Source organism: Amblyomma maculatum, chromosome 11 (assembly GCF_055883805.1).
Source record: "Amblyomma maculatum isolate TAMU_Amacu chromosome 11, ASM5588380v1, whole genome shotgun sequence".
Lineage (NCBI taxonomy): Eukaryota > Metazoa > Arthropoda > Arachnida > Ixodida > Ixodidae > Amblyomma > Amblyomma maculatum.
In genome coordinates, this window is record NC_139354.1 from 56,558,560 (window position 1) to 56,584,884 (window position 26,325).

The 26,325-nt window shown below is 44.1% G+C and overlaps 1 protein-coding gene across 1 annotated transcript in view; it reads left to right on the forward strand.

Moving 5' to 3' along the window:
• Hn (phenylalanine hydroxylase) overlaps window positions 1-26,325 on the forward strand; it is a 133,688-nt gene that overhangs the window by 88,192 nt on the left and 19,171 nt on the right. The window contains exons 8-9 of the mRNA XM_084585046.1: window positions 4,257-4,392; window positions 7,315-7,441. Coding sequence (XP_084441172.1) covers window positions 4,257-4,392; window positions 7,315-7,441 — 263 coding nt within the window. The remainder of the gene's footprint in view (window positions 1-4,256; window positions 4,393-7,314; window positions 7,442-26,325) is intronic.

The window sequence follows — 26,325 nt, forward strand, 5'->3', positions numbered from 1 at the left end:
AAGGATGATTGGCTCCATAGCGTGAAAGCTGAATAAGTAGGTAAATAGCAGGAACGTGCAAGGCATAGCTATTTTCTAAATAGTGCGCCATGCCATGTGATCCATATTTTTAAACCTCTTCAATACTTGGAGGCGACCAAAACTCTCAAAAAGGGGTATATTCAAAATGCATTTACCTTAGAATGCAAACTGTGCAATGTATATTTTCTTCACTAAGTCCAAGGACGTTTCTCAAGCGCACAGTACACGAGATGCCTGGATAGAAAATGCGGACGATGTCTTTAAGACATATATTCCCGTCACGGCGCAAAAGGTATAGCACAATGCATTTCGCGCAAACTAAATCCAAAGTAAATGCCTAAGATGTAAAATAGAGCGCAAGGAAGTGACGTTTCCGGGATGTGTGGCCTCGAAGCTTCTATAGGCCTATATTGTGCTCATGTTTTATACATTGTGCAAAATGCAAAAGTTGCTGGAATCAAAATGGCTGCATTTAGGAAAATTTAAAATATAGCACCCAACTCCCAGATTTTGGTTAAATTATGAACATTTTCATGTCTTTACTGCGATATTGTATACGGCTCGTTCTGTCAGAAGCCGCCTTCCACGTAACACAGAACTAAGAAAAAAAATGTTCGGCAAAACTTACGCGCGGGAATTCATGTAAAATGCTGCTGCAACAGTTCTCGTTGCATCGTTAAACTTCCCTTTTTGCTATCATCTGCTAGTCAAGTTAGATTCCAGTTTCCGAAATTGTTTCTAAATGACGACATACATCGTTTTGCTACTTTATCGAACCCCCGTTTAAAAATTTATCCCGCCTCAACCGGCGGCTCATTTGCATTGAAACTGCGCAGAACACTTGCGCGTTGTTGTCCTCTTCTTTGCGAGATAAGTTTAAAATTGGTGCTCACTTGGTCGACGATATACAGGAGCAAAAAACTTAAACGCAAATATTCCGCTGAATGGCAGCAGTGGCGCCATCTAGCAGCATCTAGCACGTGCCATGCTTTCCTGGGCGCTTTTAAAGCGCAGCGTTTTCTTCCAGCGACGCCAGATGACGCCACAGCTGTCTTTTGCTAGAAACTCTGCGCTGGTGTTTTTTGCTCCTCAGCCTGGTCGCAGACCGTTCTGTATTCTAGTCATGCGCGGCCAAACCCAGTAAGCGCCATGCTCAAAATTACCTTGTAAAGTAGGGAACAACAGCTCGCAAGCTCTGTGCGCAGTGTCAGCGCAAATGAGCCTCCAGTTGAGGCGGGAATATTTTTCAAACGGGGGTTCGATAAAGTTCTAGAACAGTGTATGTATCTGCTTCTTTTGATGAGCTAAATTCCTTGCGAAAGAGAACAAACTGCACGCAGACACAACGAAGCACAACTTTGAACAGTTTGTTCAGCGTAGTAAATAATTTAGCGTCAATTCTCCCTCTCTAGACATACCTACCACCATTACCGTCAGTTGTAAGTGCAGGCATTCGCCGAGTAGTGAGAGAGACACAGCGCCTTCTCAGGGCTTCCAGCATGGTCGACGTGCACTGATACTACACAGGAAACCGATGACTTTGCACTCTGCCTTTATCTAAACGCTGCTGCTGTGCACGAAATGTCAGTGTACGTTAACCATTATTGAAAGTCGTCAGAGTACGCAGCATATTTCCCAATTTTTACGCCAAGGATGCAGATATTTTGTTGGCTATAGCGCCTAACCCCAACGCCGGTATGCTCACGAATTCCCAGAACGCCTGTCGCAAATTCAAAAAAAGGATGATTCACAGGTTAGGGACGTCATTGCTGACAAAGCATCCACACAGCAGATCCTCAATCATCCGGCTCCCGCTCACCCCGAAACACCAGGAGGAGACGAAGACGCGCACAGGCATGCCCGAGCACTTCTCTATCGCGCTTCTCCTCCTGATGACCATAGAGGGTGCTGTTACCTAATAGCTTCAGACGTGAATACTGACAATCTCGTGCCATACAGAAAAGCCAGGAAAGTGCACCTAACACCACATAAATTCCTTAATTAGTTAGAAGACAACGCCCTTGGGAGGCTACAAAGAAACACATACCTAACACCCGCTAGGTTGCACCACTGATGCCGTACAATATAATCTCCGCAGTTTCCACACTGTGGAGAGGTAGCTAACCTGTGCCGCATGATGTGGACATGCCAAATAAATCCCATAGTTGATCCCATTCCGAACCCGTCAAACGAGCAGTGAGGGGCTATTCTGTTCAGCAATGATCCTGATCGTCAGCTTTGACTGGTGGGGAGGGCCAGCGTGGCAGCAATATGCAGTGGACTAGCGGACTGAACCCCCCCCCCCTCATTTTCTACAAAACTGTGTAAATAAAGATGCTTTAAATCGATCAATTATAAATAAATCAATCAATCGGCTGCCTTGTTCCTATGGAGGCCAAACGCAAACACGTTATGTGTGCTTCGCGATATGAGTGCACTTCGTCAGAATTATCGGGCATCTTTCTTTCCTTCTTCCACTCCCACTTTCCTTCTTTCCTTCATTTACGACACCAGTCAGGTGTCCACCGAACGTGTGACAGCTAGATGCTGCGTCTTACCTTTCGCATAAACCAATTTGCCTTTTCCGAAGTAGTTTCAAAATTTGCAAAGCTTTGTGCCAGTGTCTCAATGCTCCCAATTTCAAAAACGAAAAGGCGGTGTTAAAGGCGCTATTGGTTTGGAAACTACTGCCAAATGCTCAAGTTTGGGTTGATTTGAAGGGTTTAATTTTCCAAAGCGACTCAGGCTGTGAGAGAAGTTGTAGTAAGGGCTCCGTGAGTTTGGACCACCTATAATTCTTTAGCCTTCCTAGATATCGTACAGCCCAGGGACGCATTCGTTTTGCCTCCATAGAAAAGGTTCCCCCGAAGTCGAGGTTCGATCCCGGTACCCTTGTGCGTAGCCGTCGAGCGCCATCAAAACTGCACCACTGTGACGGGGCTGCCAAATGCTTTGCGTTCTCTCCTGAAACTTTGGGTCAGCCGACCTCTTACGGAGCATGGTTCTGGTTTAAAATATTTCTCAGAACTGTCATGCTGCCTAGATGAGTCCATAAGCGAGTGTACTAGCGACATGATCAATGGTGCATCTCTTGTACAATGTAATGTTCCCAAAGTAGGCATAAAATATTTGTTGCAGCGGTGTTTTCTAGGACATTATGGCCGCAACTGCATTGATTGTGTACCGCTTCCAGAGGAAGTATGTTCAAATTCGTGGAATCAAAACCATTCATTCAAAAAACTCATATAAGATGTTGTTATCAGTTGATTCATTCTATTTGCTCGTAACGTATCATATATGACTTCATATATGTATGTATGTTCATTCCACACAGGTCGATGACCTTCAAGCTGCTCTATGCAGCTTTTACTTTCAATGGCCACAATTTTTGGAACGTGCCAAAGTATATAAATGCGTAACAATAAATAAAATATTAAGCTGGCGTTTATATGGGTTTTAGAACAACCTGAGGTGAGAGCACATTAACGCGGTCGTTCAGCAGATTACAACGCAGCTTACAGTGTTCCTGTACATTTTGTTAAAATAAATTTCCGTTCATGACTGGTTTCTGACACTACACAACAGCTCACTTTCCAATATCGCTCTTCAGTTGGTAGCCAAGATGCTTCCTTGCTGATGTGTATATGCGCAAAGCTTTCCAAAACGAGGTGTAAAAAAAGGAAAATCGAGATAGCTATCGTGGCTGGGACCTCGTGAAAATCTTGGGCAACAGATGTTTGTCCCGCTTCGCGATTGGATAAAGAGGAATCATCTTTGGGTCTGCGAATATTCGAGTATTCGCTTTTCTGGATTTTGCTTTGGTATTTCTTTTCACACTTTTGAATTTCGTTGTCTTGCTTTCGCCTATGAGCCTTTAAGGTTTTTGTTAGCCACTCTAAAACATGGTCACTGCTTTCAAAGCAGCATTGCGTCGCATGCAGGTGCTTATCGAAGCAAAGTGATATATACACAGTTGGACTTGGAGGTGATGCTTCGCATGGTCAGCCGCCTAGCTTTATGGAATGGTCGGGTAGGACGCAATGATGCTTTGAAAGCAGGAGCCGTGTCATAGCTAGAAGTGCATCACCTTGTGCATTATGAAAGTTTACACCCTCCTTCTTTTGGTGTTAGATAAATACATAAAAGCTTCTCGAGTGAGTTCCGATGTAGATTCCAAGTATTTGTACAGCAGAGGCGCCAAGCCATTTACATTGTTTCTTGTCATCTTCTTACAGACTGCACGGGCTTTACGCTGCGACCAGTCGCCGGACTGCTGTCGTCGCGGGATTTCCTAGCTGGTCTGGCATTCCGAGTATTCCACTCGACCCAGTACATCCGCCATCCATCCCAACCTTTGTACACGCCAGAACCGTGAGTAAATTTTCATTTCTAACAGAAGAAAATCCTCTTAATAGTATTCGTTGCTAAGAACCACACACATTTTTATACTGAGCAAACTTTTTGCCCCTTGGTGTGTTCTTGTGTTTTTTATATCTTGTTATCACGTTGCCGAGGGCGTACACAAATAAGCAACAAAACGCATTCACAAGACTTTCTTATCACCATTATTTTGATCTTCATACAGACCTCATTCACTGCAGCTGAAAGGCGTCTTCCATATCTCTATCTCTTAAGCACCAGCTATAATCGGCTCATCCACAGTAGCTTTCTTACCAATCTGATCTTCCTACCTGACAATCTGTCACTCCCTTTTAGCTCGTCTTCTTTTGGAGTTGCTCATGGATAGTTGCTCCTGGACGCGCATTGCATGTTTTTATGCTGTCCATTTCTGTTCCGTAATTTAGAATAGTATGTCAGTATTTCACGTTTGTTCGTTGGCCATTTTTATTATTTTCCTTTCGCTGAGAATCACGCCTACCATTTTATTTTTCATTGTTCTTTGCCTTATCAATTCAAGTTGAACGCGTTTTGTCAGCCTTGAACCTCTTTTCATGCGATTACCTAAAAGGTGAAGCTGCCCCTAATCTTGTAGGTGCTAGAGAATAAACTGATTTTTGTGATCAGAGGGTACCTGTAAAAGACAAACACTGAATCGCAAACGGGCTAACTAAGGTAAAAATCGAAAGTTTAGGTAGCCATTATAAACCAGTTATAGGCCGAATCTAAACGCGAGAAGGTCACTGGTATGTGCTATGCCGACACCTTTTTATAAACGTATATGATTTCCGGCTTGCACTTGAAACAAGCCAACTTAAGAATATGTCACTCGGACGAAAGAAGTGCCCCATAAAAAAGAGAATCTATGCTGCCTTACAATGAAAGCAGCAATTACATCTCTGAGCTATCATCAGGAGCAAAGTATGTACAATCAAGACACTGGGACGCGATCTAAAAGAACTTTAATAAATCCGCCGTTCAGACATAAGATAAAGTCTTGCGTCGAACTCTATGTGTACATCAACCGCCTAAGCAATTGGTTCCACTCTGAAAATTGTGTCAAATCATCATTAACTCAAGTTTTTTATCTACCAGAAATAAAGTTTTCTTAAACTGACATGCCACGTAATAAACAATCAGCAGTTCATCGAAATATATGGTCAAGGACATTGTACATATTACTGAAGTGTCAACACTTACGGTTACAATATTAGGCACTTACATTATTACAGTATTTAGTACACCTTATACGCAATGTCGAAACGGCGACCCCGAATAGTGTGAAATCATTTCACACCTCGAAGGACTTAGTTTCGCAACAAACGTTCTGCGAGCCTTGATTTGCCAGGTGAGTGATACGCCAAGAATTTTTATAAAAATCATTGGTCTATTTCCGAAGAACATCTGCGTTCGAAAGGCACATTGGGCGGATCACCGGAGCATAGGAGCATGTTGGCGAGGTTTACATTAGCGCAATATTAAAATTGCAACAAATAAAACTAGAACAGAGTAGCAGAAACATACCGCGGCGCAAATAAAGCGATGCGAGAAATGAGATGCTCTGAGCGTTAGAACTAACAAGCTTCCCGCGTCGCAGCAGCTCTCTGAAAACTTCTGATCCGACTCTGGCGATCCCGCCTGCGTCTCCTTTCTTCATCCTTGTAAGGTGTCGTGTAACCTCCGATGTATATTGGTCCGGATGGCTTATGCTGGTCACTGACACCAAAGCCACACCCCAGCGGCTCTTTAGTAGTAATCCCTTTTCGCTGCCTTTCGCAACCCCCATCAAATCTCACTGCCCCGCCGATCCCACGTGGCGCTCTATGATAAAGAGTTGGCTGTTGCTCTGCACGTCACCTGTCCATATTTGAGCCTCTTCAAGAATCTGGACTGTGCCTGTATTTGTAGACAACAATTAAAGGAGGCAAAGCACGCTACCACAACAAAAAGAAAGTTATGCTGCCCCCACAAGCTCCTAGTCGTCGGGAAAAGAGCACCCTTAGTGGAAAGGATTAAAAGAGCTTCAGAAACCCCACAGCCAATGGCCTACATTTGTCTCGTATTGAGTACACTGCTTATAAAATGATGGGGTTCTGACTGACAGGTCAAGAACATGAATTCGCATTGCTAATTCTCCTCCCTCTTGCTTTTACTGTCTTCAGCACAAAGAGTATCATTAATTCATTTAAGAGTGTAGACAAAACAATAACGAACGACTGCATATCTCATTCTCGACTTGAGCTGCAACGTTGTCCCAATGGTTCATTCTTACATGCACGATACATCAACAACACCCTCTTCCCAGACCTCTGTTTCTTCCTCCCCGGTGGCGCAAGCTTCACGAGTGATCTTTCTTTTTGTCTTTCGCCTGTTTCTGAAAGATATACCGCTGTTGGTCACGCACATGAAACTCTATGTCAAGTTTTGAGGGGAAAATAATCAGTCATTTGTTGATTCTTTACAAAATGCCTACCTTCAAAATGTAAGGAGGAAGATGGTTTGCACGGTATGAAAAGAACTGAACAAGGGTAAAGGCGGTGCGCCTCAGTTCGCAGATGAGCCAACGTTTCGACAAGTGTCTGACTTGTCTTCGTCTGGCATGCCCAGACGAAGACAAGTCCACTTGTCGAAACGTTGGTTCATCTGCGAGCTGAGGCGTACCCCCTTTACCCTTGTTCAGTTCTTTTTCCTACCTTCAAAATGTGTTCCATAAAGGTAAAAAAGCGCATATTCCCGCGATGCTTCTTCCGCTTCCTCTTTGCCGCCACTCTTTTTTTTTTTTTAGCAATGATTGAAGCTTAAGCTGACTCCCGTCAACTTACGCTTAAGGTTTTCATTCCCGTCGCTGAAACTAAACGGCTTCGACCCAATTGGGTTTTCTTCTTTACTTCGCAGTGACATCTGCCACGAACTTCTCGGACACGCCCCCTTGTTTGCCGACCCAAGTTTTGCCAGATTTTCCCAGGAGATCGGCCTCGCTTCTCTGGGGGCTCCTGACGATTACATCGAAAAGCTGGCTACGGTAAGCTCGTTTCACGGTCCGTAAAAAACGTGAGATACGCGCCTGCCTGCCGTAAAAATCCTGCAGACGCAGTAGAGTGAGTGAGTGTGTGAATGCGTGAGTGAGTGAGGGAGTGAACGTTCATTCTGACGAAGTTTAAATGTGTTGGCATTCTGCACCGAGGATCTCGATGACAGCCGGATCATGTAGTAATTCGCAACTAATAATGAGCGCAAGGTATTGCACCGAAGTGTAACACTCATACAACTTTTATTCAGTTTTGATAAAAAACGTTTAGTAATGAGGATACTCATGGCAACCCCGTACAAAAGTGAAAAAAGTTTCAGCGTCACAAAAGCCCAGATTCAGTCGTCTCCAGACATTTTGCGACACGTGTTTTAACTATGAATACGTCATAATCTGCAAAAAGATCTACTTTCAAGTATATCTGACATTATCTCACACCAAGATCGGACATTCTGTGATTAATTTTAGCAACTCCCCTTTCCTCCTTCGGCTGGGTTACGCACGTGTCATTGCGAAAAGGTGTGTTTATTGGAGAAGTTTCCTATGAATTCCTTAAAGCCTACTTTGTTCCTGTGATAACGCTCCTCGCCGTACTTTTCTCCTAAGAATGCGGTTCGTTGAGACTCTGTGGCAATGCAAATACTATTCGGGTATTTTAACAAATTTACATAATATATTCACAACAGCAATGCCCCTGCCAACGAAGTTCTCAAAGATTTTTTTATTTCTCTCTGTTCTGCGTCAATGACGAAGGAAAAAATTATGTCAGCAGATAACTTTGTTTCCAAAGCAGCTGCCTTGTTTATTAGATTATCGAAAAATCTCCAGCACTCTTCCTCTTTTCTTTTTCACTTTCGCTTCTTTCTTGGTTAGCAGGGAGAAGAAAAGCGGTGATAAAATTTGGGTATGCAAAATAAACTCGGAACAGCAGTGGGTCTGGTATAAGCCAGTAGTTGCATATGATGCGGAATTAACCGCAGTCGAAAATCGATAACTTTCTATGGCTGGTCTAGCTACTAAGAGCTCAAGGCCTAAAGCGATATCGTCTATGAGGAACGCAGAGGTTCCAGGCTCTGCAAATTTTAAATACCAAGCGTTCTTTCAAAAGCACTAACATAGCAAAATACACGGGGGCCTAGACTTTCGACTTCAGTGCAAAGCGGTTGACGGTTCCGTTTTTGAATCCATGCCTTCGGGATCAGTCGCCGAAAGCTGTCACCAATGGCCCACAGCTACGGGTCCCTTAAAGTTCGACTTCTGGCAGCGCTTGTAAATAGTGCTATAAATGTTCCGTTCCATTTTCCACCCACGTGGCATGTAATAAACTCCAGAATTTCAAGGAAAACGAACATTTGCGACCTGTACATAATGTCACTTTATTTTGCTTAGGTGTAAACAAATAAATATAACTCGATAATAATGTTTACTATCAGTCCGAAATGTCATCATAGAATTGTTAATTATTTACTCAGTAAAAGCACACAGCCCAAAGTAATGTGGGGACACAAGCCATTATAAAACAAACCCGCCGTGCTTGATACCACCACTCCACTTGGCAGTGCATCCTCTTCATAGCATAGATAAGTGCTCGGAATATGTATAACCAGCCCCTACACATAGCAGTCATTGATTACGAGAAATCATTTGACTCGGTTGAATCCTCATCAGTCTTGCAGACATTGCGAAATCAGGGTGTAGACGGGTGATATGTGAGAGTACTGGAAGATCTATAGAGGTTGAACAGCAACCATAGTTCTGCATAAGGAAAGAAATTTCAATAAAGCAATGCATCAGACAAGGAGGTCCCCTTCCAGCTGCGTCGATTCCGTTTCACATGCCATTTTAGTGTAAAAGGCACAATCTGCGATTAACCACACTCGAGACCACCATGCTCGAACTGTAATGCTGTTATTGCTATCATTTATGAAACGAAAATAACAGTGGCACCTAGGACAGACCACTGAGGAATTCCTAACACACACACATATATATATATATATATATATATATATATATATATATATATACATATATATAACACGCAGCAGGTTCTGGAGCTCGGGAAAACTACATTTACATGTCATCTAGCGGCAGTGACCTGGAAAGCGACAGCGACGCAATCATGTCGATAAAATGGAGCACCGGCACAATTGTTTTGATTCCAGATAACTGTTGCGAGACGGAGATGAATTGAAGTTTTATACCACCGACTCTCTGTGGTATACAACATTACCTCACCACTGGACAGTGTGGAACGCTTTTTGAAAGTACTTAACTATGCAGTTGATTTTTCTGTTGATGCCATTTGCAGAGGATATGTGATGATGGAACGCAATAAGCTTCGCAATGCAAGAAAAACCTTTGCTGAATCCATTCATATTCGAAATCGCGTAAAGAGAGAGGGAAGCTGCGTAAAAAAAAAAATAGTATATTGTAGCTTTTGTAGTTCAAGAAAAGATACAGGAGGTCAAAAATGATATGTGCGTGCAACCACGACCTGAAGCGGAAAACACATATTGAAATCAAGCCCTAACAGTTATCCTAATCTTCGTGCGTCCTTTTTTGTAAATTCCTATATTTCAATTCCTCTGAAGCATAAAGAATTCCAAGTGTATCAGAAAGTTACCATATCATAAACATTGTATGTGTCTCACTTCGGAAATGCATAAAGGCGTATCACATGTACTCAAGTTTCTGCTATCCTTAGATTCGAACTTTGAAATTTTGTGTTCTTTTTGGCATGTTTATGCCTGAATTATGCATATATACATATCGCAAGCCATTTAGTTCACGTGTTTCTAGTGTTTGTTCGTTTTCCTGTTTTTGTTTTAGTCATTTGGAAAATAAGAGCTGAGGATAGTCTTTATACCGCAAATCTTCCAATTCGCAACAGTAATCACAGAATACGCACTTTACATTTGAGACGTCGTTTTTCTTCTGTCTTATTCAAATGCACTCTTCTGACGTTATCTCTCTGGCGCGCATTTTCTGGTTTCCTGGTTCCCTCGAAATGGCCTCGGTGTTCGCCCCGTAGCCTGCGACACACCTGTGTATTTCTCACGACAAAACCAGCGGCACGATGTGGATGATGAAAACACTATCAAAAAAGCTTTCCTGCCCTCTATAAGCCGAACGTGAAGATTCGGCAATGAATGCAGCTTGCAATAATACGTTGCTGGACCAGCAAGGTTTGGTGAGCATGTGGCAATCCTTTTCCTTTATTCAGAGCGTGGGCCCTGAACATGCACACGAAAATACGAGAGGTTCTGCATATTACCTGTGATTCCTTATTCAGCGAAAATAACAGGCTGCAATCTATCTTCAACTGTGCCTAAAGTTATGAACCCTTAGCCGGCAGGAGCACGCTTCCTATTCTTATTGTGCACTTTCAGAGGGTTCCAACGCCTTTCATACCTGCGACTTCCTTAGTTCTCTGTTGGTGTTATTATCTTCAGCAATGCGGTCTCCACAAAAACTGTCACTTTTTTATTTAGTGCTGATCATATATAGAATCCGGTGATTTTCGCTTTCCATTCTCTGGGGTCGAATAGAAACGGCCGTAATATCTTCTTTCGTTCACACTTTTCGTTGAGCCGGCATGCATCGGGTTTATATGAGCGGCTGGAAGAATCGATCTGGTCGCCCAGATGCAGGCCCCTTTTGACATGGACGCCTGCATTCTCTGCGTTCTCGTTTACTCCGGAATTTTTATTATAATAATGAAAATTATAGCACACCTGACGCTCAGAGACCTAATGTTTCCACTCAAGAACAAAAAAAAAAAGACGTTTGCGAAATACGTTTCTATGTTTCTCAATTCTAAATGTCCACTACGGTATGCTGTCCTCAAGCGATCATAGCGACTTCGATGGAAAGGGCACCGGTTTAAACAGGATCTACACTAGATATTTTCTTAGCCTAACAATTATTATGCAGAAGGCTAAAGTAACGTTGAACTGCCTGGGAAAGGAATAGTTTACAATAAGTAATGAAGTGCTGCGAATGTACGGCGAGTGTGCCTATTTAAGACAGGTAGTAACCACAGACCCGGACTACGAAAGCGAAATGATTACGAGAATAAGTTCGCGATGGAGTACATTTGGCCTGTGGTCGCCTATTATAAATCAAAGTTCAACACATCACTCAAGAGGATCCTATGTAACACTTTCATCTTACCGGTGCTCGCGTATGGGCTGAAACTTGGAGCCTGATGAAAAAGGTTTTACTTATGTTGAGTATAGCCCAGAGCTCTGCACAGAAAATGGTAGGTGTAACGTAAAACGATAGAAAATGGGCAGATTGCGTCAAAGAAATAGCTCTATAGTTATCAATTCTAGTCAAAATCAAGGAAAACAAATTTTATGCCGCCCTCTGCAATTTTTTCTTGGTTTCCTTCCGTTTAAGTCCAATTTCCACCCTCAACGGCCATCAGTTATCTAATCTTCACAATTATGGGTCGACCCATAATTGTGAAGATTAGATAACTGATGGCCGTTGAGGGTGGAACCCATAATTGTGAAGATTAGATAATTGATGGCCGTTGAGGGTGCAAATTAAACTGAAACGGAAGGAAACCAAGAAAAAAAAATAGCAGAGGGCGGCACAAAATTAGGTGGACGGATGAGGTCAAGCAGCTTGGAAGGGTCAAGTGGATGCAGCTAGCACATGTCGAGTTACTATGAGGAATATGAGAGAGGCCTTCGCCTTGCTTGGATATAGCCCGGCTGATGATGATTAGGATAATGATTTTGTGAGCACACAATCTGGAATGTGTCAAACGGCTGGCAAGAACACTGACAAAATGAACGCCTTTGAGCAAAGCAAAATACAGTGCACTAATTAATAAATGTGCTATTTAACTTGGTTAAATGAATAGCATTTACATCATAAAATATTATGTGGCAAATCAGATTGCTTTTGTCTATGAAAGCCAAAACTGAACGGAGAGACAAACGCTTGAAAGTGAAAATACATGACATGTGTCTTATATAGGAAACAAATACGATCGCCGACAATATTAATATTTGGAACGAAGCTTACTTTATGTTCAGCATAGAGTATAAGAATAATGTTCACTAATAAATTCACTCTGCCCAGTGATAGCAAAAGTACCCAGGAGAAAATTTTGTTTCAGCGAAAAACATGTTGCTTCCAGTGTATGCTTCAATAAACTGCAAAAACAAAACAAAATGTAAAATCTATCGTCTTAAAAGTTCGAGCTTTTAAGCCCGGAAGTTACAAAAATTTGTTTTGTTATTGTCTTATTTTTGATAGCATAGCGTCTTCGAAAGATGTTTTTGAATCGTAGAATTTTCAATTGATAAGCGTCTTTGTTGTCGTTCTTTTTTTCAAACCCGAAAAGAAAAATGCGGCCTCTTTTTAAAACTCCGACAAACAGGGTTGAAATTTGCCTTTGGGTACAGCATGGGGGTTATATGGTGAAGACAAATCACTATACATGAGACAGCATCGCTTCGGTATTGCTCTCACTTATTTTTAAAACACGCTCCCCTTTACAGCCCGCCAAGTTACACCGGCCCAGAGTGTCTTTCCTTTGTTTAGTACTACCATTGTTTGTGGGTAAATCAAATATTAAGGACTGCAAAGTCGCCCGCCCTCTTGAATGAAAACTTTTCCAATGCAAGACGAAAATTACAGAGAGAAACTTATAGCATAACTCTGTCGATAACAAACACTTAGGGAAAGGTATGAGAGCGACATCTGAGAGGGTATATTTGCGATCCTGAAGTACCACCATAAGCCGCCCATTGATGATTGATTGCGATGGTCGCCCGCCCTCTTGAATGCGAAAATTTTTTTATATAAGACGAACATTGCAGAGAGAAACTTAATGGGTAGCTCTGTCGATGACAAACATTAAGGGAAAGGTATGAGAGCGACGTCTTAGAGGGTATATTTGCAATCCTGATCTTTCATAACAAACCGCCCAATGATGAACGATTGCGATGGTCGCCTGTCCTCTCGAATGCGACATTTTCTAATGTAAAACGAACATTAGAGAGAGAAACAATATGCGTAGCTATGCCGATAACACTAAGGGAAAGGTATGAGAGTAATATCTGAGTTGTACTGTGATAGTCAGCACTTGAGCCATCGACATGCACCTGTGCGTGGTGCGACGAAGACAAAGAAGAAGTACGCTGGGCTCGCCGTTGCAAGGTCCTGTCCTCACAGCTCTCCATCTGAGCGTCAATAAACGCCCTATTACAATTGGCGGAGGTGCCGGAAACGATCCCACCCAAACTGGAACTGCGAAGCCGTACACTACCCTCTACGACCGCCATGCAAGACGAGTCCACTTCGACGCTGCCGGCCGTTCCACCCACGATCATGTGTGCTGGCGTCGTGCGCCAGCGTGACCCTTGCCTGTTCAGCGGCACGGCCGATCAAGATGTCGACGACTGGCTGTCATCGTATGAAAGAGTAAGCAGCTACAACAAGTGGGATGACTCATACAAGCTCAGTAACGTCATATTCTATCTGAAGGACGTGGCGAACCTCTGGTTTCGCCACCATGAGGCTGACCTGTCATCTTGGTCGACATTTAAAAAGAATTTTGCGGAAGTGTTCGGCCGCCCGGCAGTGCGTAAGCTTCGTGCCGAACAACGTTTACACGATCGTGTTCAGCGCGCTGATGAGACCTTTACCAGCTACATAGAAGACGTCGTTGATATCTTCAAACGAGTCGACCCGGCCATGCCGGAAGCAAACAAAATCCGCTACATCCTCGAGGGCATTTCTGAGGACGCCTTCCAGATGCTGGTAGCGAAAGATCCCACCAGCGTTAGTGCACTCGTGAAGCTTTGCCAGAGCTACGACGAGCTCCGCAAGCGGCGCGCTTCTAGGTGCGACGAAGGCGTATCCGCATTAGCCCTGGGTGGTTCGCCAACTTCTGAAGGGAGCCCGCTGAATCAAAAGATCAAAGATTTTATTCGTGAAGAGGTCGCACGTCAAATCTCACTCCTTCCCCATTTTCAAGACTCGGGCCGCCTCGTTCCTGAACTGGCTCCATCTTTGGCCCCTGCTATACGCCGTGTCGTGCAAGAACACGTCGCTGATGTCTTGCCGTCCAACCCCGTGGTGCCGCCTGTGACGGCACCTCTCACTTATGCCCAAGTAACGGCTAGGCCACCACCTTCGCCCACGTCTGGCTCCTATGTGCAGGTCCCTGCCTACCGTTCACCGCCGCATGCTGAGCCTTCGTTTCAAGCCCCACCCTCAAGGTTCCGCCCTCATCCTATGAAACCTTGGCGTACTACGGACAACCTTCCGATTTGCTATGCCTGCGGTCGGCCGGGCCATGTTGCGCGCCTTTGTCGCCAGCGCCTCCAACCTTCACAGCCTGACATTCGACTTTGCCAGTACGATACCGACTCACGCTCGCAAATGATTCCGCCCGGTTCTCAATTTGTCCCACAAGATCGCCAAACCTATACCACTCGTCGATCACATTCCCCTCGGCGCCGATCGCTTTCTCCAATGCTGCGACGTTCTACCAGCACCGTTGAGGGAAACTAACAGTCGCAGTTCCGGGGGCAAGAACTGCGCTTGTTTCGAATTCCTCAAGTCCTCCATGTCGTCCCGCTAACGTTATCAAAGTTTCTGTAGAAGGCGCCACAGTTCTCGCTCTCGTCGATACCGGTGCAGCCGTCTCCGTCATCAGTGAAGCGCTCTGCCGAGGATGATATCATGCGAGCAGTTCGGCAGAACAATAAACTCGATGGGGTACAAGACGTCTTGAATGAGCACACGGGCTGTGCAAGATGCGGAGGGGTGAATGTGCTGTGATGAGGCGGTGCGGAGCGAAAAGTCGGAAATCGGAGTGGTCACTTTGCGAATTCGACGGCAGAGCGCTTCACTGATGACGGAGGCGGCTGCACCGGTATCGACGAGAGCGAGAACTGTGGCGCCTTCTACAGAAACTTTGATAACGTTAGCGGGACGACATGGAGGACTTGAGGAATTCGAAACAAGTGCAGTTCTTGCCCCCGGAACTGCGACTGTTAGTTTCGCCTCCCATCCTCCGCCACTTCGACCCGAATGCGCCAACTGAGATTCACGCTGACGCTAGCGGTGTTGGGATAGGCGCCGTTCTCACCCAACGCAAACCTGGTATCCGAGACTATGTGGTGGCGTACGCAAGCCGCACCTTGACCAAGGCAGAGTCCAATTATTCTGTTACGGAAAGAGAATGCTTGGCCATTATTTGGGCCATCGGCAAATTCCGTCCGTATGTCTATGGCCGACCATTTTATGTGGTCACTGATCATCACGCTCTGTGCTGGCTGGCGTCCCTCAAGGACCCGTCCGGCCGCCTTGCTCGCTGGGCTCTTCGCCTCCAAGAGTATGACATTCGTGTCATATATCGCTCAGGCCTCAAGCATACTGACGCGGACGCTCTTTCGCGCTCACCGCTGCCTCCCTCTTCGTTGTCTGATGAGATCGGCGCCTACGATTTGTCTTCGCTTGCCACTATCGACATGGCCACGGAACAGCGGCGCGACCCGTGGATATCTACACTTCTGGACTTTCTTTCAAGTCACTCTCCAGGTCGTTTGTTTCGGGCGCTTGCCCGCCAAGCTCACCATTTTTCAATTCGTGACGGGCTGCTCTATCGCCGCAATTATCTTCACGACGGAAGGAAGTGGCTTTTAGTCATCCCCCGTCATCTCCGCGCCGAAATTTGTGCTGCTTTTCATACTGATCCCCAGTGCGCCCACGGCGGAGTGTTGAAAACCTACACGCGCTTGCGTCTACGCTTCTTCTGGCGTGAATGTACCGCTTTGTCCGCCATTTTGTCCGCTCTTGCCAGTCTTGCCAACGCCGAAAAACTCCTCTCAAGTCCCCTGCTTCGCTGCAGCCGTTGCCCTGTCCTGCCCGTCCGTTTGATCGTGTCGGCATAGATCTATACGGTCCCCTTCCTACAACTTCAGCTGGCAACCGCTGGATTATCGTGGCAGTGGATCATCTAACCCGCTACACTGAGACATCATCATTGCCCTCTGCTTCCGCACGCGACGTGGCTGCCTTTATTCTCAAAAACCTGGTTCTTCGCCATGGTGCCCCTCGCGAACTGCTCAGTTACCGCGGACGCGTTTTCTTATCAGACGCTCTTGAGGGTCTCCTGAAAGAATGCCGCATCATACACCGCACCGCTACCTCGTACCACCCTCAGACGAATGGACTGACAGAACGTTTTAACCGCACTCTCGGTGACATGCTGGCTATGTACGTGAACACCGACCATTCCAATTGGGACCAAGTTCTACCGTTTGTTACTTACGCATATAACACCGCGACACAGGCCACTACTGGATTCTCTCCATTCTTTCTCCTTTACGGGCGCGAGCCACCCTGTACTATGGACACACTTTTTCCCTACCGCTCTGACGTTTCCGAATCTTCCCCGCTATCCGATGCCGTCACGTACGCAGAAGAATGCCGTCAGCTCGCCCTCTCTCTCACAACAGAAAATCAGTGGCAACAAAAATACCTGCGTGATACCGGCGAAGCTTCGTCATATCTCCCGAACACACTGGTGTGGCTCTGGGTGCCCTCCACAACTCCTGGCCTTTCAAAGAATTTTCTTGCTCGCTACCACGGGCCATATAGGGTCCTCCAGCAAACATCTGCAGTCAACTACGTAGTTGAGCCCGTCACGCCCTCTGCGGACTTGCGTCGCCGTGGTCGTGAAACAGTTCACGCGAACCGATTGAAGCCATTCTATGACCCCGCTGTGCTTTCCGCGCCATAAGTCGCCAGGATGGCTCCTTTTTTTTACCCGGGGGGAAAATGTACTGTGATAGTCAGCACTTGAGCCATCGACATGCACCTGTGCGTGGTGCGACGAAGACAAAGAAGTACGCTGGGCTCGCCGTTGCAAGGTCCTGTCCTCACAGCTCTCCATCTGAGCGTCAATAAACGCCCTATTACAGAGTCTATATATTTGCGATCCTGAAGTACCATAATATGCCACCTGAAATGTGGATTTATTAGTTGGTTAGAGACGTCGCTCAAGTAAAAGATGACATTATTGAGTTTAGGATTGTCGTCCCAGTTATTGTGACGGCTGACCCGTTCGTAAGTGGACAGCCAATCGTCGACGTCGCCATCGCTGCTTCCGCTGAAGGTAGCGGGGTCCCGTTGACGAAGGGCACCTGTGCAGGTGACGGGCGGAGGTAGGCGTAATGAAGTCGGCTCCGTCATTGGAGTAGTCAACGTTCTGCTGCGAAGTTCCAGGGCGAGATGAGTACAGGGAGCCTCAGATGGACTTCCACCAAGTGAAATGCGGATTTAATAGTTGGTTTGAACGTCTAGCGCTGCCAGTAATTAGGGCACAGCAGGGTCGAATTGCCAGCCGCAGGGCACAGCTTCAGCGCGAGAGATAGGTGCCGGAGACAAGCGATGGTGAGGGCGATGCCGCAGCGTTTTTCGTTCTTTGTCTTCTTTACACATCCTTAGATGATCGATTGCGATGACATCGACGAAGGCGTCACGGATTCTTTGAATGGCACGTGGGATATAACCGAAACTGCTAGTTCACTTTGTGCCCGGTATATCCCGCACCACCACCATTACCATTAGCTAGCACTTTTCATATACTTATGTCCGAGGGCCACTGCAGTTCGTCAGTCTAAGAATTTCTTCTGCTGCATTGCTTCTAGACACCGGGTTAGGCTTCCTAATTCCATGCACGCGTGACCATCTCCAGAGCTCTACTATGCCATTCTAGCGAGACTGCTATTGGGAGTTAATTTGCTCAAGACTAACTCCTTTACGAGTCTATGTCGTGGAGAAAATTAAGTTTGGCTCGCTATTATTTCTAGTTACTACGAACGTTTTTGTTTTGTCTTGTTTTTTTGGCGCATTTACTGGTCACGTTTCAGTATCGGGAGATGCAGTTGCAAGCCAACACCTCATTTCCAAGCTTTACTGCCGGGATTGGATTTACGCGCACTTGGTCGGCGCCAATGGGCGTTGTGTGCACTGAAGACATGTATGGGGCTCTCCATAGAAGCCTGCATACGGAGCCTGCACCCCTTCAAAAATGCGCGTTAATGCTTGGCCCTCGAGACTAACGTGTATTCATTTTTGTAAAGAGCCATGTGCGGAAAGCTGACATGACCGCTCTATCGCAGGGCAGTTGTTCGAAGATTTGGCGCCAAAATCAAATGGCTCAACTTTGTGTGTACTTTTAGGTAGAGTCCTGTCTGCTTTTTGCTAGTTTGGTCTTCTTTTATTATTTACCGAGAGTAATCATGCACTCCAATAATCTGCACATTTGCTTCCTCAATACAGACCTTATAGCCTATTCCAGTAATATGCATTGTGGGGCTAGTTGGTTCATACTCAGATTGGTTTTATGCTCACAAAGAGACGACACAAAAAGACAAGGGAGACAGGACGGAGCGCGACTTTCAACTGTTATATTCCGGAAATGTACACGACATTTATACCAAAAAATGTATCAGTGCATATTCATCAGTGCCTCGTGCGAGACATTTTGGTATAAATGTCGTGTACATTTCCGGAATAAAACAGTTGAAAGTTGCGCTCCGTCCTGTCTCCCTTGTCTTTTTGTGTCGTCTTTTTGTGCGCATAAAACCAATCTGCTTATAGCCTACACCGTTTGATGTTCTTTTTTAATCATGTATGCCGTATATAATCACGTAAATGCATACTGTGTCTGTGCTTCCTTTTTCATGTGTATTTTTCGCCGAACAAGATATGCATCTTACTAAACAAGCTCAAGTAGCCTGTCTTTCTATGTGGTCAAGTAAAGAATATTTATAATACTACAGTTTCAAACGGTTTCTGAACCGTCACTTCTGAGAGAATACACTGTTAATCAGACCTAGTATAAGTGACATACTTCTCGTTTGAAGAGCAGCTCGTGCAGGGCTTTAGAGTTGATTGCTGAGCGCGAGTTCTTGCCAAATACTAAGCCTGTTTCAAATTTGTTTTCAATCATGGAAGCAATCCGGGAAAAAAAATTAAGTTCCCCAGTTTTGTCTTTACTAGCTTCTTTGGTGAAAAAGCGGGGCACAAAAGTAAGCCCCATGATAATGCAATCATAACAAAATTATAGAAATTCAATCAACAAGCTCTTATAGGAAGTTCGAAACGTGCACAGGTTTCAGGAAGGACAGAAGTTCTATCGAGACATCTCATTACCTCAGGTGATCAGATGAAAGCAGCGCAAGAAGAAACGAATAATCCTCGTTTAGGTGCAGCAAGTGTAAAATCATGGACCAATTCCTTTGCTACTCTGGCTTCTGCGTGTACAGTGTGTTTCGATTACCTAACCTTCCTTAATCAGCGAAATTCTCTGTACGCCCCAACAAATCATGGACGTGCTTCGTGTTCTAAAATCCTGAAGGAGGACCCCACATGCAGTTTGCAGCGAACACACGGGAATAGGATCTGAAATCATTTAACATTTGCCCTTACTTCTGGCCCAGCACGGCTGGCCGAGACTTGCTGGAAAAGAAGTGTAAAGAAAGAGTAAACGCTTTCTGAAAGAAATCCCAGGGATGCACTTACGTTTTTGCAATGGAAGTAACGCGAAGAGTTTTATCTTGTTATCACCAATATTACTATCACTACCACTTCGTTTATTCCAAGAAGAAATTGTATCGTCTTGATACCGAGTTTTTTCTGCAGGTTATATGAGCTAGCGGCGCAGATAGAACTTCTGGAAGATGATGATGTTCATTGCAGACCGCAAAAATGTTTTATAGTTTTACTTTGATGAAGATCACTGTGTTTGCTGCATAGCGCGAGATTGTGTTGACGTTTTACACGAGGCTTGACCGGCTTGCGGGTTTGTATGTGAAGCTCTACTGGTTTCTTTTACTGGCCATTGTATGGTGATGCTCAAGCTCAGGGGTAAATACCATTGAAAATTTAGACCGCAGTGGGCGCTTTGAAAATAAGCTCATTGTGGTAGATTACAACAAATTCGTCATTCGCCCCCGCTGACAGCGTCAATTATGTTTTTCTGGAAGTACAGCCATGTTTGCTGGTTGTAAAAATTTCAAGCATGAAAGTTAGCTCTCTTGAGTAGGCATTTAACAAAAGCTTGTGCAACTCGTATGAATTGTAATTAGAAGTCCTTGGTTTATCTACGGATACAACTGCTAATGTTAAGATGGAATTACAAAGGCCTTATCCGGATAGCGCAGGAATGACTTAGTTCACTCTTGTACAAAGCCTGCTTAGCACTGGGAAGGCTCGTTGCGAAAAGCTGTGCTTAATAAGCGGCATCATGTGACCCAGATTCCGATAATGGGATTGATGTGTAATTTAACATTGTTTACAAGTACTAGCTAAGCAACGTTGGCCTTTTTGGAGTATTACGCGAAGGTGTTTAGTGCCTCCCGATATGTAAAATTTGGGCTTTAGGTCGCATACCACATCCCTGGTGACACCTTTCACAAAATATGATTGTTTTGCTATTAGCAGGTTTTTGACGCCGCAATGATAGAACTAGCGTCCGATGACGGAGCTTTCTCAATAAAGCTGACCATGATCGAATTTCGTGTGAACGTTACAACGTTTTGAAACCATTCTCAATCCAATACTGCTGGATGTATTCGCTCTGAGTTTTGATGCCGAAGTCCTTCACGAGTATTTTGTAAAATGGCAAACTATCTTAACTGCAAAGAATACCCTTAAAGAGAAATTACGCTGAGTTGAAGGCTATAAGTCCATCACGTTGGCAAATGTGAATTATAAAACGGTCGTTATAATTTTATGAAATCCCCCACAGTTTGCAATGTCTGTTCTCATTGGCGCTCACCAGACGTACTGCTTGAGGCGCCTCCATTTAACGTAATGTACATATTGCGCGAAAACTCTCGAATCATGCTCCTGTTCTCATGATCAACCTGATTTGTTTCAGGTCCACCTCGCAAACAAAATTGTCATTGTTCGGCACTTATGTTTGATTTCTTTTCGTCAACAGGAGAATGCGTGGTATGTTGAACTAAAAGGAATTCAAATTTCCTCTGTCATTGTTTGGCTCGTTTGATTGCAATTGGACTGAGGGATTGTAAACAGTGTAGAAGTCAACATAGAATCCAACCGTGCGGTTTCGAAATATGCGAAACATCTCGAGACTTGGTCACTGAATGTGATTCAGATATCTTTTAAACGCTGCACATAGGGTGGAAAAGCACTACTGCAAATAACGTTAGTAGCACTCCTAAGGACGTATCATGGCTTACTCGTTACGAACGTGCATCTTCGAGAAAAACTATAGAAGAATAAAGTTTACAGAAAAGCAATCAGCTCCGAACACTTCGACATTTTGCGACACATCCTTCAGCGTATGCGCAATGTTGTGCTACGTGCCGAAAAGAAACAGGAAAATTACGCAGTTCTGTAGCGTAGTCGAAACTACACGTCTCTGCTCTGCGACTAGCATGAATCGGAAGCGGGAAATCTAATCATTCTAACGTGGTCGTGCTGCAGTAAATACGCATTACCATCCTTTTAGGGCGCAGTCATCGCGAAGTCATTAGGGTGTTTTCGGAAAACCGATTTCGGGGCAGATGCATTCGCTCCCGTTTGAAGTACACAAGGGTAAAATTTCATGTTAGCTCTACCGTGAAATAAATGTATGATCTCGGAATGGTGCAAGCGCAGTGCATGTAACCAAAAACAACGATACCCGGTAAAGGAAACTTGCTTGGGACTTAAAAAAAACGCGTCGGCATCAAGTCAAAAAAGAAAGAGGACCAACAGTGCATGCAAATAACAAAAACTGCCGCTCCAAATGCTGATACTGGCTTAGTGCTGATTCATAATTGTCTGAATTGGATTGTGGTGCTTTTATTTTTAGACTTACGAAACAAGCTGAAGGTTAGTAGCACAAATTTTGCTTTAGACAAACCAATGCGCAGCATCCATAGCCTAATACCATACGAAGCAGAGGCGGCTCCTGAGGCATTTATATTCTCTTCATAGCCTTTATTTTTACGACTTCGGCTCTCAATGCATCCCAACACTACACCGACGGCAAGGTGTGCAGTTCCTAAAAAACTCAGCTTCATAACCTTGGTCATTCAAGTAAAAACGAAATATTTGTCAATTCAAGAGGAAACTGCCTTGTCATTATCCACATGTTACTTTTCCATTTTTTCTCTTAACCTTCTCTTCAACCTGTTCAGAAGCTCCTATCAGCAGGAGTGTTTATCAGGATACGTCAGCCTCGAACCACTGAGTACATTCGGTTTTAATTTGCGTTATGAGACTTCCTTAAATATGAACACAAAATGTAAAGCGACTTAGCCTCTTGTGGCCTATTTCATATGCATCTTCTTTTCATGACTTCTACTGGTCAAGTTGCATTTGTTTAGCCACAGAGTTACAGTCCAGCGATGCGGAATTAAAATATTTTCGCACACAATATGTCAGTCGCTACTTCCTATATTCTACCTCGCTCAACCCTTCCTTGGTGTCTTCAGCCTCAATATTAGGCGAACTAGCACACTTATGCTTAATTATTGAATACTATATATTGTGTATAGTCTCTAAATTCCACCAGCCGTGCGTAAAAGCTACTTGACAATCGTTTAACTAGCACGAAGCCCTAGCACGAATACCTAGTATATTGCCATTATTTCGGGTTATTTTAGCTAATTCTAGCTGCAACTGCTTCAGCGCATTTACACGTTCACGGAGCATAGATTGGGACTGTGAGGCACATATCGAAAACCAGGCTGACCAGCTTCGCCATCTACACAGCTTCTTTACTAAAGCAGACCAGCGACTGCACCATATGCGATTTAAGATTAACTTCTGGAAGGCGTTCTATAAAAAGGCGCGGAAGACTTTTCTGATATGACTCGGTTCCTTGCAGGGGAACGAAATCTAGTAGTTAGCTTGTGGCATTCCTCTTACCATGGCGGAAACTATCAAAGCACATTTTCTCGCGTTGTAATCTCGAGTTCTACAAAAAGGCACGGAACACTTTTCTTATATGACTCGGTTTCTTGCAGGGGAACAATATCTAGTAGTGAGCTTGTGGCATTCCTCTTGCCATGGAGGAAACTCTCAAAGCACATTTTCTCGTGTTGTAATCTCGGCAGCCAAAGAGATAACTACCTACATATCAGCCACAACATACATACAAACAATGTTGTGATGCAAAAAGTTATTCGTATAGCTTCAAGTTGATAATTCAGAGCCATCAAAACGAATTTCTTTGCAATTAAATGCCTTCAGACCTTTCTGGTTGCTTCTTTACAAATTTCTGGTTGGTAGAACCCCACCGGCGACTGGAATAAGCATAAGGTCTATGCATTCGGCAAAATCCTTTGCCTAGACAGCGCAGATTCACTCTGCTAGTTTTTTTAACGGACCTAAGCATTTACAATGCTTATTTATTTCATTCTTTTTACAATGTTCAGAAAATATAACGACTCAGGCAGAACACGTACAGCGTTGTTTCATAAGCATTATCTAGGTAACTCGATGCCAAATGCTATAATAAATCGCTCATAAAACCTACACTAAATAACAGAGCTCGAAAACAATTTTAGAAAAGGCACAAGATTAGCTAGCATGCAGCCAACTCATGTCTAGCGGTTATCTTATTGGTTGGTGATGGCAAAATAGAATTTCGTTCGTATTACCTTCGTATTATTGCTCAATTTGTTTCAGCTTCCATTCATATTCTGACATCCACTCCAATATATTGTTTTCAGAAAATGAGAGCAACAGAATATTTCCGGTTTTTAGCAGTGAACTCAATTATTAAAACACGAACACAAACTCTTCATTGAGCCATGTTTCTGATGGTATTGGCTATTCACACTTTGCGAAGGCAGTTACAACGCTTATTCGCACTCCACATCGTGCATAATGCACAGGCAAATTAGCTTTCCCCCTCTAAAAGAGCATCGTGGGGTTATAGCGTGAACAGTGGCCGTGGGGCATTTTCTCCTTATGAAAAAGTTTTACTGCAGTACTTCACTCGATTATTAAGTTAAGGAAGACATTCTTATCTATATCGTCTCATTATAGCAAAGAGATTGTGTGAGAAGATACAATAGCAGAGCCAAATAACGTGACTACTTTGCTATGAAGGAATGTACACACCTCTTTGTTCAACTTTCAACAGGACTCGTTAATATTGCTTCCTAATGTGACGACACCTCATATCCCTTGCATTACTATTATAACCGAACTTCACTTGCTGGCTGCTCTGTGCGAAGCAAAGGTTTGCGTACTCGAATGTTCCCTATATCTAGCGGTATTATCGAGCGCATATTCTGCCCTCCGGCAGCTCGGCGCGTTGTGGAAAATTTAAGCTCTATTCTAACCACTCACCAGGCATATACATCCAGCGTCACACGAGTGCCCATTCCAAAACGGGCCTCATTATTCATAAGGCGCCAGACGAGAACACGCTGAGCGTGGCGACCGATAACGGAGCACTATCGGACAAAGACGTTAATGTGTGGGATGCAGCAAGCAATTCAGATCATTAGGACTAGCGCGCAGATTTCTCAGACTTCGCTTCTTAGTGCTCTCTCAGCTCATATCGACTCTTGTTCATAGCTTGATGTTATTTCACATCAATCAGTTGTTTTATTTATTAATGCCGATAGCTTCAAAGGTTGGTTTAATAGGAATGGTAACTAAACGAGTCAGAGTTCCCCGTAAATCTGCTACTGCAAGAACACAGATGTGATGACAATCACAAGTATACAGTAGCTAACAAAAAAAAGCGTCTCAATAAACACGCGAACCAAATAAAATGCATAACTTCGGAATACCAGGACAACGCCTCGGTTCATCATTTTATGCCATCAGCATCAGATGGATCATACCAACCGCAGGGCGAAGGCCTCTCACGCATCCCTCCAACACTCATATGATCTAACTGCCTGCACTTGACCACAGCAAACTTCTTAAACTTACCCGGCCATCTAAAGTTATGTCGCTCCCTGTAACCGTTTCCTACCCTCGGAATCCAATTCTTTACCTTTATCGACCATCGATCATCCTGTCTTTTATTACATGCCCTAACCATGTCTACTTCGTCTTCTAGATTTCCACTAGGTAATCATTAACTCGAAGTAGGTAGGCATCGTCACAAGAACGTAGCTTAACTATAACGTCTATTGTAACATTAAGAGCTCTGTGAACACCTCCAACAAAAATAGCCCGGTTACCTAACTTGGTCTTAAGTTCTTTTTCTATTGTATTTCGACGTACCACACCTCCGGAAGAACAAAAAGCAATATTGTCAAGCGCCTTCGCAAACCATCGACGGAAGAAGATATTGTTAACTGTTCGCTAAACGACTCCTGGATTCCTAGTTCCCGGACGCTTGCCAAAGTGGTTCTACTACTAAAGAATCAAAGCCATTGGCTATGTCCTTGACAATATCCCACTGATTTCTTTAACTTGTACTTTGGTGGCAAAAATAGAGCGCATAATCAAATCGCGTTTGTCTCAGTTCATTTTAAGACAAAAATTATTTCTCCCAGACAGATTTGCTTTCATCCAGAATTCTCAATATGGTCTGCTCACATTGACCTGTAGAGCAGAATTCGTTGATCTAATTGGTCTCGTGAAATATCTGCTCTAGTATCTTTGGAAATTTTAAAAGCTTATGACAGTGTTGATCACAGACTACTAATTTCTTATTTTATAAATTATCAAGTTCCGAATACTGTCGCCTGGATTAAAGACTTTTTTTCAGGAAGATCTTTTTACTGTTGTCAGGGTGGTCTTTCATCTCACACATTTTCTCAATCGAAAGGCATTTCTCAAGGTTCGGTCCTGTCCCTTCTTCTATTCAATATTTTTTTTTTCTTCAATTTCTTTGCGAGACGATGTTC